Source organism: Cucurbita moschata, unplaced genomic scaffold (assembly GCF_002738365.1).
Source record: "Cucurbita moschata cultivar Rifu unplaced genomic scaffold, Cmos_1.0 Cmo_Scf00019, whole genome shotgun sequence".
Taxonomy (NCBI): Eukaryota; Viridiplantae; Streptophyta; class Magnoliopsida; order Cucurbitales; family Cucurbitaceae; genus Cucurbita; species Cucurbita moschata.
The window spans coordinates 3,518,780-3,531,279 of record NW_019268535.1 but is presented as its reverse complement, the minus strand read 5'-3'; the positions used below and the strand labels follow the sequence as shown (position 1 = coordinate 3,531,279).

The window sequence follows — 12,500 nt, the reverse complement described above, 5'->3', positions numbered from 1 at the left end:
TGGTCTAATAGCTCAGTTTGTTAGAGCGTGTGGCTGGTAACCACACGGTTGGATGGTGTGTAATAGCTCAGTTTGTTATAGCGTGTTGCTGTTAACCACAAGGTTGGATGGTCTAATAGCTCAGTTTGTTAGAGCGTGTGGCTGGTAACCACACGGTTGGATGGTGTGTAATAGCTCAGTTTGTTATAGCGTGTTGCTGTTAACCACAAGGTTGGATGGTCTAATAGCTCAGTTTGTTAGAGCGTGTGGCTGGTAACCACACGGTTGGATGGTGTGTAATAGCTCAGTTTGTTATAGCGTGTTGCTGTTAACCACAAGGTTGGATGGTCTAATAGCTCAGTTTGTTAGAGCGTGTGGCTGGTAACCACACGGTTGGATGGTGTGTAATAGCTCAGTTTGTTAGAGCGTGTTGCTGTTAACCACAAGGTTGGATGGTCTAATAGCTCAGTTTGTTAGAGCGTGTGGCTGGTAACCACACGGTTGGATGGTGTGTAATAGCTCAGTTTGTTATAGCGTGTTGCTGTTAACCACAAGGTTGGATGGTCTAATAGCTCAGTTTGTTAGAGCGTGTGGCTGGTAACCACACGGTTGGATGGTGTGTAATAGCTCAGTTTGTTATAGCGTGTTGCTGTTAACCACAAGGTTGGATGGTCTAATAGCTCAGTTTGTTAGAGCGTGTGGCTGGTAACCACACGGTTGGATGGTGTGTAATAGCTCAGTTTGTTATAGCGTGTTGCTGTTAACCACAAGGTTGGATGGTCTAATAGCTCAGTTTGTTAGAGCGTGTGGCTGGTAACCACACGGTTGGATGGTGTGTAATAGCTCAGTTTGTTATAGCGTGTTGCTGTTAACCACAAGGTTGGATGGTCTAATAGCTCAGTTTGTTAGAGCGTGTGGCTGGTAACCACACGGTTGGATGGTGTGTAATAGCTCAGTTTGTTATAGCGTGTTGCTGTTAACCACAAGGTTGGATGGTCTAATAGCTCAGTTTGTTAGAGCGTGTGGCTATTAACCACAAGGTTGGATGGTGTGTAATAGCTCAGTTTGTTATAGCGTGTTGCTGTTAACCACAAGGTTGGATGGTCTAATAGCTCAGTTTGTTAGAGCGTGTGGCTGTAACCACAAGGTTGGATGGTGTAATAGCTCAGTTTGTTAGAGCGCGTGGTTGTTAACCACAAGGTTGGATGGTGTGTAATAGCTCAGTTTGTTAGAGCGTGTGGCTGTTAACCACAATGTTGGATGGTGTGTAATAGCTCAGTTTGTTAGAGCGTGTGGCTGGTAACCACACGGTTGGATGGTGTGTAATAGCTCAGTTTGTTAGAGCGTGTGGCTGGTAACCACACGGTTGGATGGTGTGTAATAGCTCAGTTGGTTAGAGCGTGTGGCTGTTAACCACACGGTTTGATGGTGTGTAATAGCTCAGTTTGTTAGAGCGAGTGGCTGTTAACCACAAGGTTGGATGGTGTAATAGCTCAGTTTGTTAGAGCGCGTGGTTGTTAACCACAAGGTTTGATGGTGTGTAATGGCTCAGTTTGTTAGAGCGTGTGGCTATTAACCACAAGGTTGGATGGTGTGTAATAGCTCAGTTTATTAGAGCGTGTTGCTGTTAACCACAAGGTTGGATGGTGTGTATTTTAATTCTAATTCTATTCTAAATTGGTTCTCATGAAAAAAATTTATGTTCGAGAAATAGATACTTTAAAGATTCTGACAAAGAAAAATTTGAAGTAATTTGGATATCGAAAGCTTGAGAACATAGGTCCCGAACGTCGACGACGAAGTAAGTAGCCATCTTGGACTTTTCTTAAGAAATACTCATAGGAATTGCTTGGATTTCAGTAAGAACTTTAAACAAGTATAAATAAAAGGAATATGAAAGAATAACACCAAGAACCGTGAGTTAAAACGCTAAAACGATTGAATTGCTCGTTATTTAATTAACATTAAAATGACCCACTAATGAAGCTGCCCTTGAAATTTTAATGTTGAGCATATTATAACATGTTAAGATTATATATGAAATTTAGTTGTCATTAGGAAACGTTAAGTAGCTAACCCAAGTAACGGTGTAAAATGACCATAAAGCCCCCAAAGTAACTTATCTCCCGTGCATGATCTAAATGATCTCTGAATTCTATGAAACTTTTTCATAGCTCTTATCTTATGATCATTGATAACTTGGTAAAGTTTAAAAGTTATAGGAACACGTTTAGATGTTAAACCAAGAATTAGGGGGTAAAATGACCAAAATGCCTCTAAGACTCCTTATGATAATTAGCGTAAACATGCTTCAAATGACTTACTACTCTTTATAAGGTCTATTCCTAATGAAGCAAAGATATGTTCATGATTTCAAGTTTATTAGAGCAAGTTTGAAACCTAAATCAAGTCGGGGCATAAAAAACACTTAAAGGAAATAATTCAATGACTCTTACCCAAGATTCAAGATTTTTCTAGAATTGTCTAAAGAACACATTATGGTTTCATGAAATTTTGAGTGACTCATGCATGTTAATTTATGTGGAGCTTAAGAATGCATGTTACGAATTATGCTTCTAGAAATTACGAACCTTAGAAATTATAGAATGTTAAAGATTTAGAACCAAGGAAAATACTACCCAAGCTCTCCATTTACTAAGATAAGAAGAATGGTTGGTATCACTCAGGAATAAGGGACCAAGGTCCTCAAACTCAGAAACTCAAGAAACTGTTAGGACCTCCCACGGTACAACATGTTTATGACTTATACTACATCACTTGGAACGTAAGAAGCTTTGGATTTAGGTTTTCAGACTACTCTACTTGGAACATACGAAGCCTCGAGCATAGGTATTCAGACTATGCCACTTGGAACGTATGAAGCCTTGGACATAGGTATTCAAAATGTATCGTAGGAAACACATGAAGCTCTAGATATAGGATCAAACTACATCGCTTGGAATGTAAGAAACCTTGGATGTAGGTTTTCAGACTATGTTTCTTCGAATGTAAGAAACCTTGATTTTCAAACTACGCTGCTTGAAACGTAAGATGCCTTGAGCATAGGTATTAATACTATGCTGCTTGGAATGCATAAAACCTTAGGCATAGATGTTCAGACTGTATCGCAAGGAACGCATAAAGCCCTAGATGCAGATTCAAGTTCCGAAGACAAAAACACATAACCATAATACTAAAGTAATTAGATTAGAACCAAAGTTGAGACCATAGAATCCAAGGACTGAGGTCCTCAGAATAGTTCAGGATAAGAACTCTCTCCAAGGTAGAACCAAAGGAACCTAGTACTTTCAACAAGAACCAAAGCAAGATAAGTAAGAGTGTGATACCCTAGCATATCAATGACATGATCACGAGCCTACAAGTAAGCTACTTACTGAATATTTGTACCCACTCCATGTTTTTCATATTTTTTAAGTAAATAAAGAGCTGGTCAAGATCGGGAGCTGACTCTAAAGCAGGTGTGATAGACAAGCCTCATCCGTCGTCCACAACCTCTTCCGTTTTATATATTTTGTGTTTTAAACTACGAACTCTATTTTGCATTATGTTTTAATCTCTCTTTGTTTTATTTGGTAAAAAAATGGTCTGTCTTTTTACACCCTCGAATCAACCCAAAGTCTTTCCAAACACTAGAACTTCATTCCTAGAGTTGACCAAGTATATGCTTTTAAGTTTCCTTGGAAGAAAAGAAGGAATTCATTACATGATGTTAAGACAACCACAAATGAAAGTCAAAACATTAAAACTCATGTATGCCGATTATTTTGCTACATACAAAAAGGATTTGAGGCATAGTTTAAACACATATATCAAATCACAGAACACTTAGAGAGTAACAACTATTTGGATGAGAGAGTAGGGATACTTTGCTCATGCCTAAAGAAGTCATAAGGATCAACTTTGGTCTTAACATGAACCAATCTATCAAAATTCTCGTTCCCAAAATACTTATAACCCCAAATGCTAGCTTGTTCATAGCTTGTTCTTCCATACTTGTTGTTTGATCCAATATCAAGGTCTCTATAATTGAGATACGCCGCTCTAGGTGACTTAGAAACGAAAGGAGTCATGTAACTATAAAGCTCTCGTATCCAATCTATGTGCCTTTTCTCTGCATCAATACCTTGTTCTACCCAGCCAACGACGTATCCAATTTTATACATATACTCACCTCTATGTGAAAATGGAGTTTCGGACTCTGAAATTTGACCCATTCTCCCTCCATAAGGAACAAATATATATTGTGGCAGTTCTATATCTTGAGATCTTAATCTTTCCCATATGCCCTCGATTGCAGCCATGGGAATGGGCTCCTTGACATAGTCGGATTTGATTTTGGTGCTTGCAATGATGGGAGTTGTTTTACTTAGTAGATCTTCCAGCTTACTTCCTGGTTGAAGCCCCAGTTGAAGGCCAGTGCCCATGATGATTGCTGTTTCGACCCAACTCGTTTCCATGCAGTCTTTCTTTGACAAACCCAATTCAGGGAATGTTGTGTTAAGGATTGCGACAAGCTCATCTGCCTTCCCAAGATACAATGAGAAGAATAGAGCTACTGGGTTTATTTTGTCACCTTGCCTTGTAAAATTCCCTCCTGTCACCATAATTGAGTTGAGTGGTCAGATAGTTTATATTTTTTTTTAAAGGTGTACTAACTCTAAAGATATTTTTTTTATTTAATTTTTAAAAAATTAAGAGTATTATCAAAACATTTAGAACACTTCTAAAAGTTAAAACAACCTTTCTTAAATTATTTTAAAAGTTCAAAGATATTTTTTATATAAAGAATTGACGGTTTCTATCGAAAAATAATAAGGGTATTTTTGAAATTTTTTTAAAATTTAAAAATGTTATTGAAACGGTTAACGTTTTAGGAATGAAAAAGTTGTTTGCCGACCCGAGTTAGAAAAACATACCTCCCAAAAGGATGCCAAGAAATATATCATTTTCCAATTTATGAGCCACATATTGCCATTGATGAATGAGCTTGGTCGCACCATCCTCCGAGGTTTTATTAACCATGCATAGTGTCACACTCGCCGGAACCGAAACCAACTTCACCTTCCAAGCCACCACTATTCCAAAGCTCCCTCCGCCGCCGCCTCTAATGGCCCAAAACAAATCTTCTCCCATCAACTTTCTATTAACAAATTTCCCATTTGCATCAACCAATTGAGCGTCTATTACATTATCAGCCGCAAGACCATATTTCCTTAGCAACCTCCCATACCCACCACCACTAAAGTGTCCACCAACCCCAACGGTCGGACAAATACCAGCCGGAAAGGTCAAGGTTTGACTTTTCTTAGCAATACTATAATAAAGCTCACCAAGTGTAGCACCCGACTGAACCCACGCCGTCTTACTTTTGACATCGATAGAGATCGAGTTTAGGTTAATCAGGTCAACGATAATGAATGGTAACGAAGCGACGTAAGAAAGACCCTCGAAATCATGGCCGCCGCTTCGTGTTCGGATTTGAAGGCCGTGGGATTTGGAACAAAGGACGGCTGCTTGAATGTGGGAAACATGTAATGGTGTTATGATGAGGAGTGGCTTTGGGGTATGAGGGGTTGAGAATCTAAGGTTTCTAAGGGTGAAATTCAAGACATTAGAATATGAGGAATTGAAGGGAGTGTAAAGGACATTTGAAATGGAGGAGCCATCTTGAGAATAATGGGAGAGACATTGAAGAAAGTTTTCATGGGGTTTGCCAAAATTGGCTGAAACCCATGATGAACATGAACATAAAACAAGAAGGGTAAGAGAAAGAGGGAGTAATGGAGAAGAATTCATGGCTGAATTTGACATTTTTGTGATTGAAAGCTTCTCTATTTATGGTGGAAATAATGGATAAAGACATACAAAAATCAATTGACCAAAGTGTTATTTTGTCATTAATTTAAGTTTGGATTAGTTGAATTTGATGAATTAAAAATTCAATATCAAATATTAAATTGTCTACTGGTTACAAAATGGATTATTGGTAGAAATGCAATTACTAGAAATCCATAATTGCATTCATAACAAGTGTTTTAATGTTCCAAAATAAAGGGGTTTTAATGTTTTAAAAGAAATCACAACCCATTGAGGTCAATCGCTATTAGATATTGTTCATTTTAGCTCATTACGTGTTGGCGTGTGTCAGTTACACGATTTTAAAACCCCTCAAATACAGTTGGTCAAAATGTCAAATGAAAAAGTCAACGTATCTGAATGTCGTTATTACCACGTCATTTCAAAATATCATAAGAGATTTTTTTTGTAAAATATTCTAATGAATGTTTATCTTAATAATAGTGGGTTGAAATGTGCACAAATGTTAAATATTATATTGGAAATGTTAAATATTATACTGCAACTTTAGAAATAATATGAATATTTTTTAAGCGTAAAATTCAGCATTTTTATGATAAAATTGTTATATTATGAACCAACAGATTTAATATACCCCTCAAATATTATCAACTAAAAAACTAGGATAACTTGTAATAATCAATTCCTTATTTTTAATTATGTAATCATATCTATATTTTAATTACAAATTAAACATAAAAAATTATAATTTAATTTACAAAAATATATTAATTTTTTTTTTGGTAACAAAAGATCCGAATGCCGTAATGAAATTTGACTATTTCTTACGCATTTTCCACGTTGAAATAAACAATTGATTGAGAAAATTTAATTAAAATTGAGAGATAAAAGATTTGTAATAGTTTTTGAAGAAATTTGAAAGCGTTGACCATTGATTTGAAAGAAAACTTTAGATATTAAATTTATGAAATTAATGATCTAAGCAAAAGATTTTAAATAGTATGAAGAGCTAAGAATTTGAGTACAACCCATTCACTAATTCAAATGTTACCTATTTATAAATATACATTAAATCTATTCACTAATTCCATAAAAAAGTTTGCAAATTAATCGCTCAATAAGATATATTAAAAGTTGGACCCTTTATTGCAAATTTTGAAAGAAAATGTAACAATCATAAATTTTCTCGAGTAATAGTTCTTAATTTGAATAAGTTTAGAAAATAGTTAGGGATTTATTTAGACGAATTGTTAGGATCTCACAACATAGCACGCACTTATCAAGATTAACGCAAAGAAATAGGGAGAGAAAATGCAAGGAGAATATTAGCTAAAGGATTTATATTGATGACTTAAGGTATGTACACCAATAAAGGATTTATATTGATGACTTAAAAGTATGTACACCAATAGAGAATATAGGGAAGGAAGAAAGTACATCTTCATAGTAGTTAAGCATATACATTGATGGTTTCGATTTACTATATATAGCTTTAACAGATATAACCATATATAAATATCTACCAAATATATCTTACCAGATTTTCACTGTAAATAGACATCGAGGTTCTTCGCAATCTCAATCTTCCAACATCAACCCATCAACCCATTTTGTCAATGTTGGATTATTTGCCCCTTCTATCTTCTCCAAACACATCACCATCTTCCACTAACCTTTGAGTGAAATGGGATCGTCTTATGTGTTTTTTCTTTAAATGATAGACTGGGTTCCTCACCAACTACGACACTCTGACGATGTGTATAAAAAAATCTTCTTGTGCTGCTTATGATGGTTATAAACTTTTTATTTTTTATTTTTTTATTTTTTTATTTTTAAATTTCATAAGCTTGGCTAAAAATAGTTGTTAGCATTTATTTTATTTTGCTGTTTATTTCTACTCAGAGATAGGAAAAAATTATTAATAAGTTGAACTAGTTTTAGGAAGTGAAATGAGTGGAAGTAGCATAGTTGTTTGTAGCAAGAACAATGTTACTTTTCATTATATAAGAAAAACGGTAACCATGGGTAACATACCACAAAAGAATGTGTCTTTGCTCCTCGAAATCTGTTATTGCTTACATTTGGTATCTGAGCTTCAAAATTAATGTCTGTTTTCAATCATGTCTCACCTAGAGATTGAGCTCTCAAGAAGAGAGTAAAGAGAGAGAGATCAAAAAAATGAGAGAGGAATCGAGTGACAAGAGCCAAAGCACCGATGCGATAGAAGATGATGGCTCAAATGAAGTGAGCGTACATATTCAAGAAAATGAAGGATCTGTTACACTTAAATACCCGATGTTGACAAGATGCAACTATGCAACTTGGGTGATTAAGATGAAGGTACTTATGATAGCACAAGGTGTTTGAGAGACAATTGAATCACCCAAAACAGTAGATAATGACAAACATAAGATGGCTTTAGCAGCTATTTATCAAAGTATTGGAGAAGATACGTTGCTACAGTTGGGTGCCAAGAAAACAACCAAGGAAGCCTAGATCATGTTTAAAAATATGAATCTAGGCGCGAAAAAAGTGAAAGAAGTTAGAACGTAGACTCTCTGGCGGGAGTTTGAAGCGTTGAGGATGGGTGATTCAAAAAGTATTGATGAGTATTCTGGAAAATTCACCATTATTGTCAACAAATTGAGAGACCTCGACAATACTGTGGATGATATCCAAGTAGTTAAGAAGCTTCTACGATCCACCTCTGCAAAATTTCTTCAAATCATGATTGAGGAGTTCAGTGATCTCAAAACGAAATTTGTTGATGAGATTATTGGATCACTTAAGGCACATGAAGAAGGGTTGCAAGGATTTGGAGAAAACGAAATCTGTTGATGAAACCGTTCTCCTCACTCATGTAGAATGGAAGGGATGAGAGTGAAAAATCCTCAAACAAAGAAGGGAAGGATCAAGACAATTCTAGAGAAGGTAGGGGATGAGGTCGTGGAAGAGGAAAAGGCCGTGGGAGAAGTGACTCGCATCGAGGAGATGAAGGAGGGTCACAAACTCAGAAGAAGAAGTTTGACAAAAGTAAAATTAAGTTATACAGTTGTCAGCAGATGGGACACTTTGCATCAAAGTGTTTCATAAAAGATGAACAACTCAACTTGATAGAGATGCTGAAGGATGAAGAGTCTTCATTGCTGATGATAGAAGCGTGTGAAATTGAAACCACACGTGACAAAGAGCCTGATTTTGTGTTGTTGAATGAAACTATAGTGTCGTCACCAGCAAATATTGGAGCTGAAAATTCCTGATACCTAGATACTGGAGCAAACAACCACATGTCAGGAGAAAGGAGGGTGTTTCATGAGCTCGACACATTTGTTGTTGGAAAGGTACATTTTGGTGATAACTCTGTGATAGACATTTGTGGTCGAGGAATAGTGCTCTTCAAATGCAAAACCGATGAGCACTTGATCTTATTACAATTCTATTACATACCCAAACTCAAAAGCAACATAATAAGTTTAGGACAACTAGACGAGAGTGAAAATAAAATTGTCATAGAGGGCAATGTGATGAAGATATATGACAGTGCCAGGAGCTTGATTATTATGGTGACCAGACAATCCAACAGATTGTATGTAGCAAAGCTGAAGCTTGCGGATCAGGTGTGTTTGATGGCAAATATCAGTAACGATTGTTGGCTCTGGCACGCGAGATATGGACACCTGAATTTTCACTTTTTAAAACAATTAACTGACAAAAGAATGGTTGAAGGTTTGCCGAAAATCACCCAGGTCAATCAATTCTATGATAGGTGTTTAATTGGAAAGCAGCATAGACTCCTTTTCCACGAACAACAACATATCATGCAAAGGAGCCATTGGATCTCGTCCATGGAGATCTATGTGGAACTATTTCACCAATGATTTATGGACGTAACAAATATTTTATATTATTGATGGATGATTTTTCACGATTTATGTAGGTGTTTTTGTTGAAAAACAAGAATGAAACACTGGGAGTATTTAAAAAGTTCAAGATTAGTGTGGAGGTAGAGAAAGGCAAGAAGATTAAGAGTCTTAGAACAGAATGTGGAGAAGAGTTCCTATCTACTGCTTTTAAAGACTTACGAGAATGAAGGCATGAAGAGACTTCTTACTGCACCATTTTCATCACAGCAAAATGACGTAGTAGAAAGGCAAAATCGAACGGTTGTAGAGATGTCCAGACGTATGTTAAAGAGCAAAAAGATGCCTGCAAATTTTTGGGTAGAAGCTGTCAAAACTATCGTGTATATTTTGAAAAGATCGCCAACAAAAGAAGTTGCAGATGGTACACCATATCAAGCTTGGTTTGACAGGATACCGAAGGTTCATCACTTTAAAATCTTTGTGTGTCTTGCTCATGCCAAGAATATATATTCACACCTTCCTAAACTTGCTGATATGAGTGTGAAGACAATTATGTTGGGATATGAAGATGAAACCAAAGCTTACAAACTATTGGATCCACATAAGGACAAAATTATGGTGAGCATGGATGTGTTGTTTGAAGAGGAGAAGTAGTGTTGGGAAGAAATCACAAATGGTGATGATGAGCAAAGATGAACTTCCACGGTTCAAATTTCAAAAAAATAGAGTAGAACAGAGGAGAGGAATATTAAACAAATCAAAGTTGATCCAGATGAAAGGCAAAGAGAAAATTCGTCCTCAACTTTATCAACGCAAAACAGTACCTCAAATGCATCATCATCAAACTCGTTGACGCCGAAAAAGTTCAAGTCTCTAGAAGATATTAAAAAGGAATTGAACGAAGCAGAGGACCTTTATTTTCTTTCTATAGAGGAGCCAAACACACATGGGGAAGCTACTAAGAATGAAAACGAGAGGAATGCCATGAAGTCTGAAATTCTCTCCATTGAAAAGAATAGAACGTGTGAACTCGTAGATTTGCCAAAGAATCATAAAGCAATCCAAATTAAAGAAAAATCCAGATGGAGAGATTGTGAAACATAAGGCGAGATTTGTGGCAAAGGGATATGCACAGCAGTTTGGTGTAGATTACAGCAAAGTATTCGCACCAGTGGCCAAATCAGAAACAGTGTGATTAATTCTATCCTATGCATCAATTAAGAACTGTGAAGTACATCACATGGATGTGATGACAACTTTTCTAAATGGCGAGTTAGAAGACGAGGTGTATGTTTCTCAGCCAGAAGGGTTCGTTGACAAGGAAAATCCAAACATGGTATTAAAACGTTGTAAAGCCTTGTATGAATTAAAATAGGCTCCGAGGGCCTGAAATTTTAAACTTGATCAATGTTTGCAGTCGCTTGGTTTTGTTAGATGTTCACAAGAATATGCTCTCTACAAGAAAATTAATGGAGTTGAAGTAATGATAATCAGCACATATGTGGATGACTTAATCATAGCCGGCTCAAACAAACAAGTTATAGCTCAGTTCAAGGAAGAGATGCAGTAGAAATTTGAGATGAACGATCTTGGACTTTTGAGCTATTACTTGGGTATTGAGGTACGACAAAGCAAGGAGTCAATCACTTTTATGTCAGACCGAATATGCAAGGAAAATCCTAGAGAAGCTAGGAATGGGATAGTTCAATCCTTGTTCGATTCCCATGGAACCAAGAATGGAGATGAGCAAACATGAGAATGGAGAACATGCAGTTGACAAAATACGTTACAGAAGTATTATTGGAAGCTTACGCTATCTAGTTAGTACTCGACCCGACATAGCCTACTCAGTTGGTGTGATGAGTAGATACATGGAGGCACCAACAACTTCACATCTCACAACAGTAAAACAAATATTGAGGTATGTGAAAAGTACTCTTAGTTTTGGTTGTGGTTATAAGAAGAAGCTGTCGAATGTGGAGCTAGTAGGATTTAGCGACAGTGATATGGTTGGGGATTTCGATGATAGGAAGAGTACAACCAGAGTCTTGTACTATTTGGGAGTAAATCCAATAACCTGGGTATCGCAGAAGTAGAAGGTGGTAGCTTTGTCGTCATGCGAGGCTGAGTATATAGCCGCAACTGCTAGAACGTGTCAAGGAATATGGTTGGGCAGGATTTTGAGTAACATCAATCAACTGCAAGTAAAACCCAAGCTTAATGCTGACAATAAGTCAGCTATAGCGTTGGCAAAAGATCCTGTTTACCATGATCGAAGTAAGCATATCGATACCAGGTTTCATTTTATTCGCCAATGTGTGCAAACTGAATCAATTGAATTGGAATATGTGAACACAGATGAACAGTTGGCGGATATTCTTACGAAGTCGTTAGCAAGACAACGGTTCTTGGAGTTAAGAGAGAAGATTGACTTGAGAAAAGTCGATTCAGTATAGTTAAACAAAGTCGTTAGCAAGACAACGGTTCTTGGAGTTAAGAGAGAAGATTGACTTGAGAAAAGTCGATTCAGTATAGTTAAACAAGTTTAGAAAGTGATTGTTAGTTATAAACTTGTTTTTTTTTTCTTTTGCCGTTATAAGCTTTGGCTAAAAATAGCTGTTGACATTTATTTTATTTTGCTGTTTGTTTCTCTATAAAGATAGGATAAATTTGTTAATGAGTTGAACTAGCTTCTAGGTAGTGAAATTAGTGGAAGTAGTGATGATGATTTGCAGCAAGAACTGTGTTACCTTTTATTATATAAGAAAAACGGTGTCAAGTTACAATGAGTAACACACCAAAAAAAAAAAAAAAAAAAAA

At 36.5% G+C, this 12,500-nt stretch overlaps 1 protein-coding gene across 1 annotated transcript; it reads right to left on the bottom strand.

Annotated features, from left to right (window-relative positions):
* Positions 1-3,753: 3,753 nt before the first annotated feature.
* LOC111456798 (berberine bridge enzyme-like 18) lies at positions 3,754-5,813 on the bottom strand. Its single transcript, XM_023098795.1, has 2 exons — positions 4,917-5,813; positions 3,754-4,594 (listed from the first exon to the last, which is right to left on the bottom strand). Exons 1-2 carry the CDS (start codon positions 5,809-5,811, stop codon positions 3,840-3,842), a joined length of 1,650 nt encoding a protein of 549 aa, XP_022954563.1. The 5' UTR covers positions 5,812-5,813; the 3' UTR covers positions 3,754-3,839.
* Between the last annotated feature and the right edge of the window lie 6,687 nt (positions 5,814-12,500).